This window comes from Rhincodon typus, chromosome 3 (assembly GCF_021869965.1).
Source record: "Rhincodon typus isolate 14 chromosome 3, sRhiTyp1.1, whole genome shotgun sequence".
NCBI lineage: Eukaryota > Metazoa > Chordata > Chondrichthyes > Orectolobiformes > Rhincodontidae > Rhincodon > Rhincodon typus.
In genome coordinates this window covers 20,384,343-20,406,486 of record NC_063334.1, presented here as the reverse complement: position 1 = coordinate 20,406,486, position 22,144 = coordinate 20,384,343, and the positions used below count along the sequence as shown (strand labels likewise).

At 37.8% G+C, this 22,144-nt stretch overlaps 1 protein-coding gene across 6 annotated transcripts in view; it reads left to right on the top strand.

Annotated features, from left to right (window-relative positions):
- Window positions 1-22,144, top strand: part of adgrl3.1 (adhesion G protein-coupled receptor L3.1) — a 607,182-nt gene that overhangs the window by 417,458 nt on the left and 167,580 nt on the right. For 4 of the 6 annotated variants that reach the window (XM_048595031.1, XM_048595028.1, XM_048595032.1 and 1 more), the window contains exons 6-7: window positions 1,928-1,942; window positions 2,651-3,448. In XM_048595031.1, the coding sequence (XP_048450988.1) occupies window positions 1,928-1,942; window positions 2,651-3,448 (813 nt within the window). The remainder of the gene's footprint in view (window positions 1-1,927; window positions 1,943-2,650; window positions 3,449-22,144) is intronic. The other 2 variants (XM_048595033.1, XM_048595030.1) reach the window with 1 other exon arrangement.

The window sequence follows — 22,144 nt, the reverse complement described above, 5'->3', positions numbered from 1 at the left end:
CGCGTAAATACATCTCATTGGAACTGAGTATGGAAAACGAGCCTTGAGAAGCTTCTGATCATACCTTAACACCTCAACATTACAAACATTATTGCGGTAAAAGGTTCCAGATAGAAAGGTAGTATATTTTATCATTTCTAATGTAGACATTACGCTGAACATAAATGCATTTGCTAATGCATCAGATTTTATGTCCTTACTTTTTTTTACTTCAAAGAAAGAAATTACGCAGCTTTTAAGTTTGAAGTTGTTGACTTGCTCGCTGAGTAGTTCTACTGCCAGCCAGCTCGGCGAGCAAGTCAACAACTTCATCCCCAACCTGAACTACAAATCTTCACAAGAACCTTAAGCTTTGAAGTTTCTTCCTGTTTCATTTTTAAGCTTAATTCAGGGGTTGCAATACTTAGACAGAAACTGAATTGGTACATCTGAACTATCCAATAATGTTTTTTTGCCAGAACATAAGAAATAAGAAGCTAGAGTAGACCATTTTCTCCATTTAAAATTATCAAGGCTCAAATCCAGCCTCAGTTGCACTTTCCTGCTGCTCCCCATTTCCTGAAAGTCCCTTGGAGACCAAAGATCTGACGGACCAATGTAGGCTTTGAAGAATTCAAATAATGTATAAATGAATTTTTGGAAACCATTTGTTGCCTCATCTGCCCTCTCAACACCTCAAATGTATTAGGAATAGAGGTTTTAAAACTATTTTGTATGAAGCCATTGAGTTACACAGTGGCCCCAAGAGCATACTCAATCTCCAAACCACAGAGATTGCATGGATCTGGTCTGTAGGCCTTCAATCAGAGCCCTAGTGGCTGGGTTAATCATACACTGCTCAACTAGAGGGTTTATAGTCACATGTACTGGAAAGTTACCTTATTTTGTCAAGTCTTTTTAGCCCAACAAGCAACATTATTAATAATTGTTTTCTCAGTCCAGTCCTGAAGCTCTTTTGTACATGTGTGCTAAGATATATGTGTAATGATTGAATGAATTGCTTATATTTTTTAAAGTAATCACTGTCCCACCCATCCTTTCATTCTGTCTTCAACCCATCTTAAAAAGACCAAACAAATGGATTTTTGCCAGAAGCATGACATGCACCTTAGTTTTGTTTTGATCAAATGGCTTTAGAAGAGAGTTGCTTGTTTGTATCCTATATCTCTAACGTCCTTGTTGACAATTTATTCACATATTTCAGTCATCTGTCAGTCTCTGTTCCTTGGAAATTTACCTGACTAGTTATGTGCAGAGATCAGCAACATGCAAACCATTTGAGCATGGCTTTCAGCTTTTAGAATTTATGTAGACATAAGCAGCACTAGGCTTCTTATCTTGAGTCTTGACAAATAGTTACCCATTCACATGGACAGAAATAGTCAAAATTGATGTCTAACACATCTAAAATAGCAAAACAGTGGTGGATGTGGGTGCACTTACAATGTTTAAAAGACATTTGAATAAGTACATGAGTAAGAAATGTTTGGAGGGATACAGGCCAAAGGTAGGCACGTGGGACTGGTTTAGCTTGGGATTATGGCTGACATGGGCTGGTTAGACTGAAGGGTATGTTTCCATGTTGTATGACTGTATGACTATGATTGTTATGATTGAGTCATAACATTCACATGTTGCCTGGAATTGTACCAATTTGTGACGTTTATTCAACTAGTGGTGTTCAGCAGATGTCCTCTCAACCACTTTAAAGAGAGCTGCCTTGCTTGAGTATTGTTTTACTGTTTCTCACCACTTTTACGAAATAATTAAATCTATCTGTTCCAGTTGTGATGGATACATTCTCCAAACTACCCACTATCTCTCACCTTTTAATGTATTTTTTACAGTAATGCCACATGGTTGATTACCATTAATCTGTTCTCTTTTCTCCTTCATTTCTTTCTTCCTTTCCCCAATGCCTGAGTAGAAGTGGAACAGAAAGGTAATAAAATACCTTAGAAATTAATCATTTTCAATCACTGTTAAGCAGTTATTTCATTAATATTTTATATGTAACTACTTTGCTCTTGATGCTTTTGTGTAGAGGCTTGTTTAACTAAGTTTTTGGTGCAGTGTCCACCATTCTGTTGCTTGCTTACAGAACATGCACATTAAATTCACCACATTCAGTTTTTCCGCTTCATTAGAAGAGATCAGATCATGGATGACCGTCATATTTCCTTGCTTTTCTTTTTTCCCAAAAATAACTTACCCATATCATGCCTCTTTCATTTTGTTGTGTTCTTAGCAGCTTTCACTAAATGGTGCAATTTTTTTTTTTGTTATTACACTGTGAGTTTTATTTCAAGATGAATGATAAATGTTTATAATGATCTAGCAATCGCAGTGAAAGGCCTAAACTGCCATTCTCATCTTATTTATTTGGTTTTTAATCAGTTTCTAAGTATCAAAATTTATCTATTCAGAACTGTTGAAATTTTCTTCAGTATTTGAAACTTTCAAAATTTTAATTCTGTTTGTGTCTGTATGTGTACACGTGCTATCCTTTGTAAATTTCAATGAAGAACATGTTTGATGTTAAATTATTCAGATAATCCTCAAAAGTTGAAAGCAAAACTCTATTGTTGTACCAAACCTGAGCTGCCTTTTTAGGATTTTAATAGCTCTGTCTTATGTTCTGTTTCCGCAGTTTTCTTATGCCCTGGAACACTTAAAGCAGTTTATCAAATGGACCACTTGTTTGAGTCTGATCACCAGTCGGGTGCCTGGTGCAAAGACCCACTTCAAGCTTCTGACAAGGTCTATTATATGCCTTGGACCCCGTACAGAACAGATACGTTAACTGAATACTCTTCAATGGGAGATTTTATTGCTGGTCGACCGACCATCACCTACAAACTTCCTCATAGAGTGGATGGAACCGGGTTCGTAGTGTATGATGGAGCACTATTCTTTAATAAAGAGCGAACAAGAAACATTGTGAAGTTTGATCTCAGGACAAGGATCAAGAGTGGTGAGGCCATCATAGCCAATGCCAATTACCATGACACATCGCCTTACCGATGGGGAGGAAAGTCAGACATTGATCTTGCAGTGGATGAAAATGGCTTGTGGGTTATTTACGCAACTGAACAGAACAATGGCAAAATAGTTGTTAGCCAATTAAATCCTTATACATTAAGGATTGAGGGTACTTGGAATACTGCTTATGATAAGAGGTCGGCTTCAAATGCTTTCATGATTTGTGGCATTCTATACGTGGTGAAATCAGTGTATGAAGATGATGACAATGAAGCCACTGGAAATAAAATCGACTACATCTATAACACTGAGCTGAGCATGGATGGAAATGTTGAAGTATTGTTTCCGAACTCCTACCAGTATATTGCAGCAGTGGATTATAACCCTCGTGACCATAAACTGTATGTGTGGAACAATTACCATGTTCTGAAGTATTCACTGGAGTTTGGTCCACTCAACGAAAACGGTATGTGGTATTTGTCTGATCTAACTTGACTCTGTCAGTGTTTCCCATTCGTTTAGGAGAATAATAACACTTCTCTCACAAAACATTTTGATGTTTCTCTTTGATAGGGTAAACGATTGAAAATCCTTGCACCCTTCTCTGGGTTTGAGTAACTGAATATAACTAAAACTCACCATTTTAGTTTAAGTTCCCTGTTGATATGAAATTACATCCCTTTCTGAAGTATTCAAACTTCTGAATGCTGATCTTCCATTTCTTTAGAACTGTGTTATCTCAGGTATCAAATGTTTCATTGGTACAAATCTTTAATTGATCCACCATTCTGAACTGGCATTCATGTCTGTTAAGCTTTGTAAAGTACTGTTTACAGGCTGTGTAAAGTACTGTAAAACCATTTAATTACTTTATACTAACTTCTTTGGATGCACTCTGGCAGTCAGTTCAAATACAGCCAGGTCAAACAGCAGATCAACAAATGACCAGTTAATCTTTGCTTTCTGCTGGCAAAAGTGAAAAAAGTATCTAGAACTCCTGGTGAACTTCCTGCTCTTCTTTAAAAGGTGCCATTGGATTTTTTATAGTCACCTAAATAGGCAATTGGGATGTGAATTTGGTATCTCATTCAAAAGATGGCACCTGCAACAGCACAACACTTCCCCCATACTACTCTGGAATGTCCACTGAAATTAACTTCCTGGAGCTGTGTTTGAACCTATCAGTTGTGGTTCAGTTGTAGTGCTGCATCTGAGTTAGATGGTTGTGCTTTCAAGCTTCATTCTCTAGACTTGGGCATTTGTCAGGGCAATGTGGAATAGAGAAAGTTCTGCACTGCTGAAGTTGACTTCTTTTGGCTGAAACGCTGAACCAAAGTCACCAATGCCCCCTCAACTGGACACCCCTTGGCATTATTTCAAAGAGCCAGGGATTTATTTCACAGTCCTTCTGTTAATTTACATCTCTCAACTAATATAACTAAAAATATGCTATCGGTTCATTATCGCCTTTCTCACTGTGGGGCGTAGCTATGCACAACCTGGCTGTCATGTTTCCCATATTACAGTCATGGTTACATTTCAAGTGTTCTCCACGAGCTGTAAAATACTTCACTATGATCCAAATGGTGCTCTGTAAATAAAAGTATTTCTAAAAAGAACAGCAAAAATTACTACCAATTGATTGAAGCTGGTAGTTAAAGTGGTATATTATCAATGTTAGAAATTGATGGCAAGCGTACAGTGATTAAGTAAAGGGACTAAGTTTTTTATTAAAGGAAATCTACTTATTTTACAACGTAAAGATAATTCATACTGGCGGAAAAAGATTATTTTTGTGAAATTTCCTTAAACCAGTTTGCCAATGGAGATAAAATCCAACAGGGGCCTTAATAACAATGAAATCCTTTCTTCACTTACTCTGTGGATGAACATTTTTGTTGTATTCAAATCAACTGTGAATATGATTTATCATAGTAACCCAGAAGGTGTAAAAGAATCAATGGCATTCTTTGAACAGAATGATTGTGTTGCTTTTCCATCTGTAGGTACCCTGAAGCTTCACAGCTCTAAGCAAGTGTGCTGCATAGTTTTATGTTGCCATAATTGGTATAAATTGTTTGCTACAGGTGAACTGTAACATGGTTGACAACTTGCATTGCTTCACAAAATAACTTGCCAGAAGTATTCTTGTGGGGGTCATCCTGGAACTCAGCTGCAATGAAATTAATGTTGATAGTTGTGCACCTTGCTCATACACCTACTCCGTGCTATCTTTGAGGCAGAAGACGAAAAGAACATTATGACCAATCTGCAGATATTTTGATAAGAGGACTGAGAGAAAATGCTCATGTTAAAAGTCTAATTTGGATCATAAATTCATAGTTCCTTTTATCTATTCAATTTCAGTTGAAATAAATTTAAAAGGGATGGCAGTAATCAAAACTGTGACGTTGTAGAGATGCTTGGACTCCTGGAAATTTTTCCAGGAAATTTGGAAATTAGTCCTACACAATTATAGCCTTTTTGCTTTTGACAGGGTGACTGTAGAACCATCCACCAACCCACCTGCTTTGGGTAAATTTCTGGTGAGTAAGTAACACAAGAGGGAAGGCAGATTATAGATTATAGTCCTTTACCCAAGTACCTGAAACATCATGACAAGTCTTCTGTGCTCAGATACTGCCCTATATCTCCTGAACTTTCCTGCTTTATTTCAGGCAACATAATGTGTTAACTTGCAAGCCAAAACAATTTTTTCTTCTTGCGCAGTACGGAAGAATAAATGAGCAGAAAATAGTCCTCTGGCAGGAAGGATCATAGCCAAAAGTCACAGATTTAAAATTTTTGGGAAGGGAACCACTGGGGAGATGATGGGGATAAGACAAATTGAATAGCTGTTTCAAATAATGTACACAAGCAAAATGGTTTGAATGGTTCCTTTTATGATGTAAGATTCTAAGACAATGTCAGGAATGAAACAAAAACAAATAATTCATTTCATCATGCCCTTTTACACCATGGACCTTGTACAATTTGAAGTATAATGGATTCTTCCAAACCAGTTCATCCTGCTGTGTGAGGCAGACCACCAGTGTTATATTTCTGAAATTTCTCCCATATTTCAAATGATAATTGGATTAACATTGCCCAATTTTGCAGACAGACTCTGACATCTGCATTTTGTGGATCACTCCTACGTGGGCCTGGCAACACATTGTCTTTACAGTACAAAAAAAATCTTAGTATCTTTTACCTGGTGAAAATACAAGAAGCATCAAAGTCCATGTACTGATCACTAAACTGTTGTATTCATCTACAAAAGAAAACAATTTGCAAAAAGCTAGTGGAATATAAAGCTTTATGGCTAGATTTTATATCAAGAATATAACATAGTCTATAGGACAGTATAGCACAGAAATAGATCTTTCATCCAACCATGTCTATTGGCGACCTTAATGCGATTCTAAACTAATCCCATCTGCCTGCACATTGTTCATATCCCTCTATTCCCTGTCTATGTATGTGTCTGCCTAAATACCTCTTAAAATTTGCTAATGTATCTGCTTTTACCACCTCCCCTGGCAGCGCATTATAACCACCTACTGTCCTCTGTGTAAAAAGCTTTCCTTGCACATCTCCTTTAAACCTTTCCCGTCTCACTTTAAACCTCTGTCCCCTAGTAATTAATATTTCCACCCTGGGATAAAGACTTTGACTATCCACTCTATCAGTGACTCTCATAATTTTATATACTCCTATGATCACCTCCTCAGCCTCCGACACTGTAGCAAAATGAATCCAAGTTTATCCGACCTCTCCTTAAAACTAATAGACTCCAATTCAGGCAATATCCTGGTAAACCTCTTTTCACCCTCTCAAAGCCTCCACATTGTTGTTATAGTGTGGCAACCAAAATCGCATACAATACTCCAAATGTGGTCTAACTAAAGTCTTATACAGCTGCCCAATGACTTACCAACTTTTATACTTTATGCCCAACTTTTATACTCCGTTCAACGAAAGCAAGCATGCTGTCTGCTGCCTTTACCATCTTATCCACTTGAGTTGCCATTTTCAGGGAGGCATGGACTTGCACCGCAAGATCACTCTGTATGGCAATGCTCCTAAAGATCCTGCCATTTACTGTATACTTTTGTCTTGCATTTGACCTCCCAAAATGCGTAACCTCACACTTGTCTGGATTAAACTCCATCTGCCATTTCTCTGCCCAACTTTCCATCTGGTCTATAGCCTGCTGTATCCTTTAATAACCTTCCTCACTGTCCACAACTCCACCAATCTTCATGTCATGAGCAACTTACTAATCAGATCACTTAGATTTTCATCCAAACCATTTATATATATTACAAACAATAGCGGTCCCAGTACTGATCCTTGCGGAACACCACTGTTCACAGTTTCTACTTTTAGAAATTCCTTCCACAATGACACTCTGTCTTCCATGACCAAATCAGTTTTGTATACAATTTGCAAACTCACCATGGATCCTATGTTAATCTTCTGAACTAGCCTACCATAAGGGAACTTGTCAAATGCTTTAGTAAAGTCCATGTAGACAACATCCGCTGCCCTACCCTCATCAATCATCTTTGTTATTTCCTCAAAAAAACCTATTCATGTTTGTGAGGCAAGATCACCATAAAGCCAAGCTGACTATCCCTTGTCATTTCATTCTTTTCTAAATGCAAGTAAATCCTGTCCCTAACAATCTTTTTTAATAATTTCCCTATCACTGATTTAAGGCTCACTGCCATATCATTTCCTGGATTATATATGCTTTCCTTCTTAAACAAAGGAACAACATTGATTATTCTCTGGTGTTATGGGACCTCCACTATGGCTAAAGATAAAAGGATGTATGTTTTGCTCCAGCTTTATAAAGCTCTGGATAAATAACATCTGGAGTTCTGTGTCCAGTTCTGGGCACTATACCCTAAAGGTTAGGTGTTTTGTTAGCTCAGTTGGCTGGATTGCTTAGTTTGTGATGCAGAATGATGCAAACAGCATGGGTTCCATTCCTCCACTTCCTGATGTAATCATGAAGGACTCTCCTTCTCAACCTCTCTCCTCACCTGGAACATGGAGATCCTCCGGTTCAATCACACTGAGAATGCAGCTCTGTAGTCTTCTGGGATCATGGCAACATTACCTTTACCCTAAAGGATATGTTAGCTTTGAAAAAAAAAGTGCAATGCAGGTTCCTCAGAATATTACCAAGATTCCAAGGGCTAAATGATGAGGAAAGATGACATTAACTTGGCTTGTAGTCAACTCGATATGAAAAGTTCAAGAAATGATTTGAATGAAGTTTTTGGAGTTTGAAATCTGGGTTTTTGAAGGTGGAATGATGTTGCCACCATTCCTCTTTTCTTGACTGGCTCTAAGGGCCTTATATGATTTACAGTGGTACAGCATCAACCGCTCGTCAGTCTTAACAAGAAGAGGCTTTTGTCTTGACAACATGTATTTCGTTCCATAATCTCAATTAGGACGAAGTTTCATTAGCTACATAGACATTGTTATTGAGACTATGTAAACGTGTCGTTACTTTTGGGCTAGAAGTCCCTGGTTCAAATCTGACCTGCTTCAGACGTGTGTCATAATATCCCTGAAAAAAAATGATCAAAAATATCTGAGATCTGTGGAATTTAGCCTCCACTCAAAAAATCCACAGATTTTCTGCCTCATCTCATTACCTTGCACAACAAAAATAAATAAATTAATAGCACAGATATAGACAAATTTCATTTCTCCTGGTAGGAAGTCTAGAAAAGGGGTGCATGACTTAAAGGCAGAGCTAAATCATTTATGTGAGAAGCAAGAAAACACTAATACAATGATAGATTTGTGAAATTAGCCCAAATTAAAAGCAGTAGATGCTTGCTCAGTTAATAATTTTAATCTGAAGTTAATAGGTTTTTGCTTGTCCAAGGTATTAAGTGATGCAGAAAAAGTAGTTGGATAGAAATGGGATACAGATTATCTATAAACTTGATTAGTGACAGTTCAGGCACGAGGGCTGAATCACTGATTCCTGTTTGATCACCGTTGCTTATTCTTAGTTATATAAATCGTGACTGTTTTGTTTACAAAAGAAGTAAATAAGCTATTCATAGCAAGATATTAGATCAGGAGGCTGAATGTACTCAGGAGAATTTGTGCATTGCAGCTTTCGCAAGTTCCATGGAAATGTAGGGATTGATGGGTTAAAAATCATGCTTCTGTTTTAGTTATAGCAAGTGTTCTTAAGAAAAAGTAAAGTTATAAGTGTTTCAGTTAGATAGCATTGTAATCTGAAAGTAAAAGCTGGTAGTCCAAAACAGGTCAGTTTTTTTTTTGGGTCTATTGCAGTCGCTGAGGAAAAATGTGTTGTCCCTTGTAGGGCTTGTTGATTTTTGTTTTGGTAGCCTTTAGTGTGCTTTCCTCTGTCAAGGTGACTGAACTGCTTGCAGCACACTCAAACCGCTTTAAGGTTTAAAGCCTGGGCCCAGTTTCTCCTTCCTTTTTCCTTTGCTTTAATGAAGCAAATTCAGCCTGCAGAATCTCTCAAAACTTTGGAATTCTCTTTCTGAACTGTTGTTGTTTCATCCCGTTCCATCAAAGTTCTTTGTGTCTCATTTCCCACGATTTCCAAGTAGAGCCGCAGATGATCAGACTGCTACAGCTGTGCGTTAATTAGCGCTCAGTATGTCGAAGTATCAGATGTATTGAAATATGTTGTTACTTTAATCACCTCTAGGTGTGAACTACAATTGTTTAGGCTTGTTTACAATGGCGTTCAAAATTTCAAGTTGAGCCTTCAAGAACTGACACAGAAATGATCAGCCAAACAGCCACCTTCTGTGCCATTGTGAGGTTTAACAACTCCATTTCAAACACTTTTTGAAGCTGAATTTGTGTTTCCAAAATCACTACTCTCTCCCACCGTGCTGAAAAAGTATTACCAAGAATTATTGCAGAATTTATAGAAGGCTGTACATTTGGAGCTTTCTGCACCAGACACTGAATTTTTATTAGGTAAAGAAGGCTTCACTTTGAATTAACTGCCCGTCCCCCTATCCCCAAGGCCTGAATTATGCTGCTGCTCTCCGTGGGGAGATTCAGTTTCTCAAGTATGAAGGTTTACATGTGCTGAACTGGAAATCCTTGTAAACTTCAGCAATCTCTTTGTAAGTTTTAAGCTCCAGTGGTAGCATATTGATTTGAGACTGTTCTAGCTGCATACATCAAATAAGCTGCACATAATTCTCCAACCATATCAGTTGCATGACCACATCCTCATGTCTGCTGTATTTTGACAGTCCTTCAGTATTATTCCTTGTGAAGTTGGGACAATCAGCAATCTGCTGTCACTAAGTTGAACTTCAGGCAAATACCAGCAACAATAAAACCACTTCCAGGGCCATGTCTAAATCACCTACATGCTAATTTTGAGTGTTTTTCTTGATTCTTTCTATTTGACGTAGGAGACCCAAAGCACATCACTGCTAGACCATTTTGTGTTGAGCATGTTTTCACCATGCTGCAAGCTTACTAGTGGGTTGTGAGGTGCAGACCCATTGCTCAGGATCCTTCACAGACACCACCAGTCTCTGTATGCAGACCTTCAGAGTGGTTGCACATGCACACAGCTATGTGGCTTAGACAGAACATTGTTAATGGGCAGGCTCCAGCAGCTGGAGAGCCAATAGCAGAAGCTCCAACTGGGAAAGAGCAAAACCCTGCATTTTGGATTGGAGAGTGAGGGAAGGGCACCTTCAACTAGAGGTTCTCACTGGCAGATTCGATAAGTTTCAAATTAGTTTAAGTAAATTCAGTTGAATCACCACTGTGACACGTATCGCCAGGGAAGCAAGTAGGCCTCAAAACTTGCCCGGAGGATTTTGAATCTGATCAGCTGACAGGTTGCTCACTCCTGTCTCAGGTTTTGCAAGCCAATTAGAAATTGTCAGTCAATCTCCGACAGTAGATCTTTAATGTTATTTATTGACCTCGGTTGGTGACTGGCCATTTGCTGTTCCCCAAAACCCTCCTCCAGAAACTTACCCCTGATTTGAGTTGGTGCATATTTTCAGAGTGAAAGGTCAGCCATATCTTTCAGTCCACATTTTAAACTCCTTTTGTTTTCAAAGTTTACCTGCTGGTCAAGTTGTTGGGGAATAATGTATGTTTCCCTTTTTTTGTCATTCCCAGTCCAGATACTGTGTAACAAACTAGAGGTCAACTATAGCTCGCTCGCTCTGAAAACCCCAATAGACTTTTGTCACAACTCCAAAGGATTCCTAAGCACTGAAAATACCATTGTTTGTTATATTGAAATCAATCCTTTTTTTTACACAAAGTAAACTTGATGTTCAAGTTACAAAGCCAATCCCAAGTAATTCTATTAACTATTAATTTGGTCCCTGTTGGTGTCCAATAGTTATGTTAACTAATTCAAAAACTACTGAGAACTACACTATGTGAGACTTTCTTCCAGATATTGCATTGTTAGAATCACATTTACAAAGGCATTGTTATTGGCCCACAAAAAAGCTATCCCCAGATTGAGTGAATATCCTAACAGATCTGAACTGAAATGATAGGATGCATCAATAGGCTGCTAGACATCACTGATTTCTTTTAATTTGCCAACAGGAGAGTTGGTTGGTAAATTTAACAAATAATATTTGTTAAAGGGTGTTACAGCATCCTGCAGCAAACTTGTTGGTTATTGGAAATTAATATTGACTCAGGATGACGTTTAGCCATGTGGTATAGAATTAGCATTACTTCCACCCAGTATTGAACTTTTAGCAGTTCTCCAGTTTGATCTTGTTCATGATCTTGGATCAGAACAGATATGAAGCATATTGGTGGAGGTATGAAATAAAAAGGGGAAGAAGACAGTGGTAGGAACACTCTATAGGTCTGCTAGTAATAGTGATACAGTGAGGCAGAGAATAAATCAGGAGATAATTAGGAGCATGTAAAAAGGGTTGTACAATAATCATGGGTGACTTTAATTTTCATATAGATTGGGCAAGTGGATAGGCAGAGCAAGCCACAAGGAAAAATATATAGAGTGTATTGAGGACAGTTTCCGAGAACAACATGTTGTGAGTTCAACCAGGGATCAGACTGTTTTGGATCCGGTGATATGTAATGAGGCACGTATAATAAAGGATCTCAGGGTAAAAGACCTCCAAGGAAACAGTAACCATAACATGGTAGAATTTAGCATTCAATTTCCTCCCTCAGTCCAAAGATGTGCAGGTTACGTAGTTTGCCCATGCAAAATTGCCCCATAGTGTCCAGGGATGTGTAGACTAGGGGGTATTAGCCATATTTAGTGTGAGATTATGGGGATTGGGTGGGGGACTGGGTCTGGGTGGGATGCTCTTTGGACAGTCGGTGCAGACTTGATGGGCCGAATGGCCTCTGTCTGCACTGAAGAGATTCTGTGATTTAATGATTCTATGAATATTAGGTTTTATTTCAAAGGCAATGGAGTATAAAAATAGGGTGGTCTTGTAAAAACAGTACAAGACACAAGTTTGATCACAAATGGAATACTGTGAAGTGTTTTGTTACTTAAGGAAATATATACTGACATTGGAGATAATCCAGAAAATGTTCATGAGTTTAAGCCCAAGTGTGGAGAGATTTCTTACAACTTGAGGATGAGTAGGTTGGGTTTGTACTCATTGACACTTAGAAAGCAAGAGGCAATCTTATTGAAACGTACAAGATTCTTAGAGTATTTGACAGGATAGATGCAGGGAGATTGTTTTCCCTTGTTGGAGAGTCTAGGACTAGAGGGCATATCTCAGTATAACGGGTCACCCCATATAAGACAGCGATGAGGAGAAATTCCTTCTCTCAGAGGTTAATTAATGTGTAAAATTCTTATAACAGAGAGCTGTAGAATCTGTTATTAAGTATATTCAAGCTGAGATGGACTTTTAATCAGTACATGAATCAAGGGTCATGGGGAAAAGGCACAGAAATGGAGTTGAGGATCATCAGATCAGCCATGATCTAATTAAATGGCAAAGCAGACAATGAGTTGAATGACCTACATATGCTCTTACGTCTTATGGTCTGAAGAACTTGACTCAGGTTGCTTAAATAAAAGCAATAAGCAAATCCTTTCACTATCTTCATCTCAGGTGAATTTGGTTACTCTTCATTCATGCATATTGTCTCCAGCACTTCGTTCCATCTTAAATGATCGTGGTTAGTTTACTGTTGTTGTGATTCTTCTCCCATGCATGTAAAAATACCTAATTTCACTTTTTAAAAACTGTTAACATTGCAGTTTTTCACAAGGACTCAAACTGCTGTCTTTGCAGACAGCACCATTATGATTGATTGTTTGATATACGTTAAACAACTTCTTAGTCATATTTGTGTCACTCAGACAAATTGGATAATGCAATAGATCATTAAGTAAATTAATCTTAAAGAATATCTTTAAAAGTTTTATTGTCATGTTCTATTCAGACAGCATTGTGATTAGTAAAGTGGACGTTATCTCCAGGGAAGATTTGATCTAAAAATTCAGGTTCAGAATCTACCACAGAATAAGTTAGCAAAATGTTAGCCTCACTTGACCAGATTTAACGATAAGAGGTTTTAGTTTGAGCAGTTTCATGTGGTTAATTTTGTGATAACAGTTATCAAGCTATGATGCTGTTGCATTTCTGTGTCGATAAATAGTATTCGTAATTAAGAATGGTCCCAAATGAGAGTTACAGTAGAGTTCTGAAAAACAATCATATTAGAATTGAAACGTCAGCTCTTTTTTCTCTCCATCTGCTGAGTTTCTCCAACAGTTTGGTTGTAAAAATGTTGTGTTTTATTGAAATAAAAGCGATTTAACCATTAAATAGTTGTGTTGAGGAATCCAGCCTCAATTTTAGTATTAAAGAATGAAAAAAGTACATCCATATGATGCCTTACACGACTTTAGGACATTTCAATTTTTTTTAACCAATGGAGTAATTTGAAAATGTTATAATTATTCTGATGTATAAAACTGAGAAGCTAATTTGCACGCAGCAGTGTTCCACAAACAGCATTAATGTTGTAATGATGGTTGTTGAGGGAAAATACTGGCCAGGACACCAGGGAAAATGCCTCTGCTGTTCCTAAAATAGTGACAAGATCAATCTGAAATAGCAAGCAGGATATCAGTTTAATGTTTCATTTGAAAGACATCATTTCCAACAGTGCAGCATTCCCTCAGTACTGCAATCGACTATCGACCTATATACCCACCCTGGTCTCAGATGATGATATTCTAGCTGCGATATAAATTGTACAAAGTTTTTCTTCTTTCATCCACTATTGTAATGCCTGGAGTGTGCTAATGTCACAGTATCAAAACTTCTGTTTCACAAAAATCCATAAACAGAGATTAAGACAGAATAGGTAAGGAAAAGAAATTGTGCAGCGGAAAATTTAACTATGAGCACAATTTTCCCATTACTGTCTGAGCCCTAAGGCGCATCATGGTAAACATTTGCTATCCAGCATACAAATGGGGATTTTTTTTATGTGTTTGTGGCAGCTGAATGACATTGACAAGGCAGAATTTAATCTCCATCTCTAATTTCTCTAAGCGTATTAAAAGTTAACAAAGTAAATTCTGTCAGAAGATCACCAATCTGTATCATTAACTGTATTTCTCTATCTACAGGCACTGCTACGTCTATTGGGTAGTTCTAACACTACTTTTTTTTTTGTTTTTTTTTAAATATTGCTTTTGTTTTAGGAGTCAGTTAAGGGTGACAGCCTGTCTTCCCCAAAGCTCATGAGTGTACCTATGGATTTTTAAAAATACCTGCCTGGTTATTGTGGTTATTTTCTGATGATAACACATAAACGACCAGACTTATTCAGCTTTTGTTTGATTTGTTTATGTGCGTATATGCATGGTTGCCTACTACTCATTGCCCTGGAGGACGTGGTGGTGAGCGACTGCAATCCTTGGGATGTAGAGATATCCACAGTGTTACATTTTTGCAACTTCATCCAGTTTAAAACCTTTAAAACATCAAAACTGCAACGTAGTTGATATTAGTTGTCATTTTCTTCCAGCAATTTTTTTTTCATGGTGTGAATGTGATCTTTTGCACATTGCGGAGTGAAGGCAACTCATGATTTCCATGAGAATGAGCGAGGCTCAGTAGTTGCTGCTCCAACTTTTGAGCCTGGGAGTCATCGAATGCAGTTGACAGTGTGACTGAAGATGCATAAGTCTAAAAGTTCTGAAATGCATGGCAAAATGATGGCCTAGAGTTTTACAGTAAGCGGCAAAGTGGTGTTTTCAATGCTGAAATTTTTTTATAAAGGTATAGAGATTTTTATGGCATGGATGCCATTTTTCCTGACTTTAATTTCATTTTTGCATCGGTACTAAATGATCTCCAGCATGCCACAGCGGTAAGCTAATCAGCCAATCACATGGAAGGATTCTCACAGCCAGCAAATCAACAAGTGACAAGCACTGGTTATATTTTTGTTTTAATCGTTTCACAGAACAAAATGAAGATTGAAACTTACACATGGGATTAAGATAGAAGCTAAAGTATCAAAGCTATGGATTTTTATAATCAAATATAAATTCTTTTTTGAGCCAGTGTGACTGTTCAACAGTAATATTAGTATGTCAGAAGATGATGATTGATCAGTAATGTTACTAAATTTGTAATCAAGAACCCCAAGTTAATGCTGTTAGGGGCAGGATTTCAAATCTCACCAAGTCTGCTAGTGTAATTCTATTAATTCACAAAATTTTGAATTGATAAAATCATCAGTGGGGTTCGGGGCAGCATGGTCGCTCAATGATTAGCACTGCTGCCTCACAGTGCCAGGGTCCAGGTTCAGTCCTACCTTGGGCAACTGTCTGTGTGGAGTTTGCACATTTTCACCGTGTCTGCATGGGTTTCCTCCGGGTGCCTCGGTTTTCTCCCACAGTCCAAAGATGTGCCGGTTAGGTGGACTGACCATGCTAAATTACCCATAGTGTCCAGGAATATGCAGGCTAGGTGGATTAGTCATAGGTAATGCCTGGTTACAGGGATAGGATAGGAGAGCTGAGTCTAGTTAGGCTGCTGTTCGGAGGGTCGGTGTGGACTTGATGGGCCAGATGGCCTGCTTCCACACTGTAGGGATTCAAATAGTCTATGAATTCTTGTTATGAATTATCTGCTTCACTCAGATCCTTTAAGGAAGGAAACCTGCCACTCTTACCTGGCCTTGTCTTCATATGATTCCAGAAATGCCAATGAATTTTAATTAGTGTCTAAAATGGACTAAACATCTACTCAGGTCAAAAGCAGTTAAGGATGATCAACAAATTCTGGTTTTGCCTTGGATGCCCATATCTCTTGAGAATGAAAAAAGAAATGCTGTTCAAAACTGTGGTGTACCTCATTCAACAAGGCATTTCAATGATTTGTACACTGAAACTAATAGTATGACAACCAGGCATTCACATAAAATAAAGAATTTAAGTCCTACATCTGCAAGAATAACAACAGCACACTGCATGGAGGAACAGGGAATCACTGGTAGCAACTCTTGGATTTTTGTGTTTAATGAAACATATGCGAATACCAGAAGTCCTGTCAATTTTTCAGATGAAAGCTGATCATTTCGCTGTTAGTACAATTGCAGAGTTCATACCAAAAACACAAGCATCTGAAGCGAGTTTATTTTTTTCATAAAATCTTTCTACAGTTAGATTGTTAAAGCTTATGGGCTAGATATGCTTAACTGCCAAGCTCCTTCTGCATCAGGTGAGTCAATACTATGAACAGTGCAGGAATCTGTGATATCGAGTTTATATGACACCAACATCAAATTCAAAGACGATGTTTTGTTTGGCTTTCCCAAAAAAGCCAGCGGTGTAATTTTCTGATCTACGTGTGCCATCTCCAGCCAACAGAGTAGTTCTGGAAGCAAGATTAAATGCCACGTTTGAACTAGATTCTCGTGTTTCTGCCCAGATGAAGTACAGTGTGCATTGTATCTTGAATGGGGCAAATTTAAATATACTTCAGCATCCATTTCCACTTCTGATTTGAGAGGGTTTAAAATTACCATTTGGTGCTCTTGGGCTGAAGTAAAAAAAAACAAGCTTCAAGTCCCTCTACATAAATTCCCTCCCTGACATTTCAGTCTTCCAGATTTATATCCCAGTTTGTGCAGTCTGTATGGTAGACAACAGTTCTCATTCAATGCTGTTTTCACCTCATGTTTGGTAACAACAGAACCACTGCACCTATTTACAGCAATGTCAAATCTTGTTCTTGTAAGAGGTTACGTGCAGATTATATTGACTCTGAAGTGGTAACAGTATCCCAAATGTGTACTTCTTTGAATTAAATACTTTTGTGGGGTATGACCCTATGGCCTAGCCAGTTCTATGCTTACTGCTTCTACAGCACCATTCAAAATGACCTCATTAGCATGCACTGTCAGCGACAATTTGTCCAAATGAACAATAGCTTTTACACTTAGGCAGTAATTCCCACAAATTTAATTTCATTGTATTGTATTATCCAAGTACTTATGTTATATATTCAGTATTTTTTAATTGGTAAAACTTTTGATGAAGTCAACTGAGCATTACCTTTCAAATATGAGCTTATTTAAAGAAATATTACAATTAACCAATCAACTTCTACATGGACTTTGGTATGTGCATGCATGTCCACAGACAACCAGAAACTCTGAGCTGGAGAGTACTCAAACGTGTAGATCAGATTACAGTAAAGAAATAAATTTCCTTTGGATGATGGCAAGTGAAGGTTAGTGATTGTACAACATAAACTTTTGTTTTCACAGTCAAAAATCACAAGCCCTGTATTCTGAAAACACATGGTGAGCATTCAGCAGCTGGCCTAGAAATAATGTTAAGTTTCATACATACTTTGTTGTTCATATATTGTACAAAAGATGCAACACATGCGTGCAACATTTTTTATAGAGAGTATAATATGTTGAAAACTACATATTGCATTTTTTCCAGAGCATTATATGTGTGTCATGATTTCTTTTTGCACCAAGTCTTGTGCAGGAAAATGGTACACAACATCTGTTTTATCTCTCTTGCTCTCATTCTCTCTCACTCTCATTCTGTCTTTTTCTCTCTCGCTCGCTCTCTCTCCCTCGCTCCCTCCCTCTCTCTCTCTCTCTCCCTCCCTCTCTCTCTCATTCTCATTCTCTCAATTAATTGTCACTTTACTTGAGAAACATGAGTGAGACTCAACCAATTTTATAATTATAATTTTATTATCGTAGTCTACTTCTGCAGTCATTGCGTCAATTTTAATATTTGACCAAAGTAATTGTGGAAGTATTGTGATAAAATACAGCCTTGATAGTAAAATAGCAAAGCTAATCATTTTGAAGTAGCATTATCTTTATGTAAGAGAGTATCAAGCCAAAGAAAACTAAGCTATACAGAACAGAAGTCCACATATGTGTCCAGCTACGTACACACTTATCACAATCACTGGCAGTAGCTGAGTACCTGCAAATCATGTTAGTTTTCCCTCAACACTGAGGAGTCAAATAGTTTGTTGAAAATCGCCGCTGAGGCTCTCAGTATATAAATTCTACTTTCAGATGGAAAGCTAGTTTGAGGGAGTTTTAGTGGCTTGTAGACTTAAGTTCCCAAATAATACAGTAAAATTTCACGCTCTGAAATGCAGCTAAATTGGGCAAGTCATTGAAAATGTGGCTGTAGTTCATTCCTTTTAAGTACAGATCAGTCCTAAACAAAATTTGACAACTTTTGATTCAAGTACAAATAACATCACCAAAGTAGGTGGTGAATGTATTTTAATCTTTGTAGTAAGCCCTGTTTCATCACCTCCTGAAGCTCCAACTTGTATCCAATCCAAGGAGAAAACCTTCTGATCCCTAACGAATGTGAAGGACTGCAAGAATAATTTTAAATTCTGGCAATCTCTGGTCTTTGTCCCCAGTGAACATGAGTGCATTGTGTAAACCTGAACTGAATTTGACACTTCATTTAACAGTTTGAATTGTAACTACCCTGAGAATGTGGAGAGCTGAATTGCAGCTCCGCTGTTCCAGGGGTCCGAGCTTGAGCTCATTCTTGGGATTTGTGACCTCTGCCACTTCTGACCCAAGGGTACTTAGCATATTCAATAGATATACTATTCTTCACCAGTGACATTTCTGACTTTCAGCTGCTCTATGGAAACGCTAACAATGTTGGTGTTTGTATGCCAGCCAGCCACTGAATGGACTTCCCTGTTGTTAGTGTGATGAAGTTCTCCCAACCTATTGTGCATGGATAGCAGCAATATATATTGGAAAATTTCCATCTAAAAGAGCCCAGAGCTCTGGAATGCACCACATCAGTTTACATCATCAACAAAGGTGGAAGCAATAAAAATGTGCACGGTCATTTGCGTCAAACGATGATGCTCATTCCCGGGGTCCAAGTAACTTATTTTGATTTTCACAGTTTAGTACCATTGGAAACCTCATGATTATCGATGCTGTATGTTAATTTCCCTTAAAATACTGCCTTGTAATTCACTTTTGGCCATATGACTGTACTGCATCTTTTGTTGCTTTTTTTCACCTTTTAACCTTAACATTATGATCTTAAGGGAGACCATTAACTTCTGAAAGGAAATTCGAACTCCAGGCTATTAAATGAAAGCACCATGCCGCAATATTTCACATTTTAAACAAAAATTTTCACAGTTATTCAAACAAGTACTAGCTAATTAATTTTTTTTCTTTTAGAAACATTTAGATTTTGAATTTCAAAATCTCAACAGCCCACTTCCTGTTCTGATTTTAATTTCACAGAAAAGTTTCCCAATATGTTACATCGATCTTATAGGTTCCTGCACTTAGAATCATAGAATCCCTACAGAGTGAATCAGGCCATTTGGCCCATCAGGTCCACCGACCCTTTGAAGGGCATCCCACCCCGCTATCCTATCACTGCAACCCTGCATTTTCCATGACTAATCCACCTTACGTACACATCCCTGGACACTATGGTAAGTTTAGCATGGCCAATCCACCTAACCTGCACATCTTTGGACTGTGCGAGGAAACCGGATTACCTGGATGAAGGCCACACAGAATGTGCAAACTCCACATAGACATTCAACCGAGGGTGGATTCAAACCCAGCTCCCTGGCGCTGTGAGGCAGCAGTGCTAACCACTGAGCCACTGCGACACCCTGGAAGCGAACCGCTGTGTGCCACAACTCTCTGCCATTCTCTTTAAATCTCCTTAGTGTTCCTGCTGTTGTCTGAAGTATTAACTTTCTTTGATTTCTACCCCAAGTATTTGGCCAGGTAAAAATTACTTCAAGCAACTCATCGTAGTGGACATCCCAACTCAGGCATGTGTTTCATTGGATTCTTACAAAGTGGTTTACAGTTCCTATTGGATTGCTTGCTCTGTCTCGTAAAGTTACTTGCAGGCTCCAGATAAATGCTACTGAAAACACCCAGAGAAATCCAAAGTCAAATCATACCTCCCTATCGTCTATCTTTCTAGCCATAGGGAACATCTGGAATGTCTGAAATTTAAGCAAACTAACTTCAATTTTAAACCAGTCCTTTGATCTGAAAAATATATGGTTACTTTAAAGACTTCCCCGTCTTGTCTTTTGCTTTCAAACCTATCTCCGCTCGAGCTTCCACCTGAATCAAACCTTCTGAAGACTCATATCACCAACTTGTCTGTACCAAAAGGGACCACTTATTGTTTTCAGTTTTCACACAATAACTCTGATCTTTTTGGGTAAACTTGGATCTTTTGAATTGCAATTATGCTAGGTTTTGTTTACCAACTCATTAAGCCTCTTTTTCATATTTTATTAAAAAAAATTTTCCCAAACCAAAATTTATGTTCTGGAAACACATGGATTATCAAATTACATATTCAGAATATTAATTTCATGTCTTTAAAAGTTGGAAAATTATTTTCCCATAAAAAGTTAGCATGGCAATGCCTAACAAATTTGCAGTAAAATTTGTTGCCCTCCACTTTAATGGAACATCAACTTGCCTCTTTTAAACAGCTTAAAAACGAGACAGTGAACTTTAGAATTTTATGTGAATCAAGCTCAGTGCTTGATTGTTAAATGATATAGCACAAATTCAAAACTGAAACTTTCAATGAAAGAATTGTTGAGCTGTTGGAAATAACTTAGGAGTAGCATTTCACATGCACCCTGGTGCATGGAAAATATCTTGCCAATAGTTTATTTGTGCAACAATATTGACTAGGTTATTTTAATATGTTTAAACTATTGATCGCATACATTGTTGAATATAGATAGGCAGTTGGCACCAAGTGTAATTTTAATTGCTGCGATGTTGCAATGCAGAAGATAATTGGACATTGGTAGATTTAGTTCAGTTGTCACCTTATGTATACATTTGACCCTTTTTTTATATACTTCTGAATTTTAAATTATTTTAATAGTAAAATAAAAAGAGCACAGCAAATTGGAAAGCAGAAAGTTAATTTAGTAAGAGCAAAGAACTTGCCCTGCATGAATATAAAACAAAAAAACTGTGGATGATGAAGATTTGAAACAAAAACAGAAATTGCTGCAGAAACTCAGCAGGTCTGGCAGCTTCTGTGAAGAGAAGGCAGAGTTAACGTTCCGAGTCTAGTGAGCTGCCTTCAAAACTCAAAATGTGAACTCTGTTTTCTCTCCACAGATGCTGCCAAACTTGCTGGGTTTCTCCAGTAATTTCTGTTTTTGTTACTTTGCCTGCATTGTTTACTAAAGGATTGGATAACAAAATTGAGGCGTTGCAGCTTCATTGCCGGCTGAAGGATGTGATTGCTGCGTGATCAGATGGTGGAGGCAATTTCCCTTGTAAATGTTGACTGAGGCGTTTTAAAGAAATAAAACAACCCACACATGTATTTGAGTTTTTTTTATCTCTTCCTGTAAAGGAAAGGGACTGACCACACTTCCTTATAGACTCATACACTACGGAAATGGACCCTTCAGTCCAACCAGTCCATGCTGACCATTATTCCAAACTAAACTAGTCCCACTTGCCTGCCCATGTCCCTCCAAACATTTCATACTTCTTATTTTTTATATCTCTTTTATGTTTTAAATTTTATTTATTTTCTTATTCATGTACTTATCTAAATGTTTTC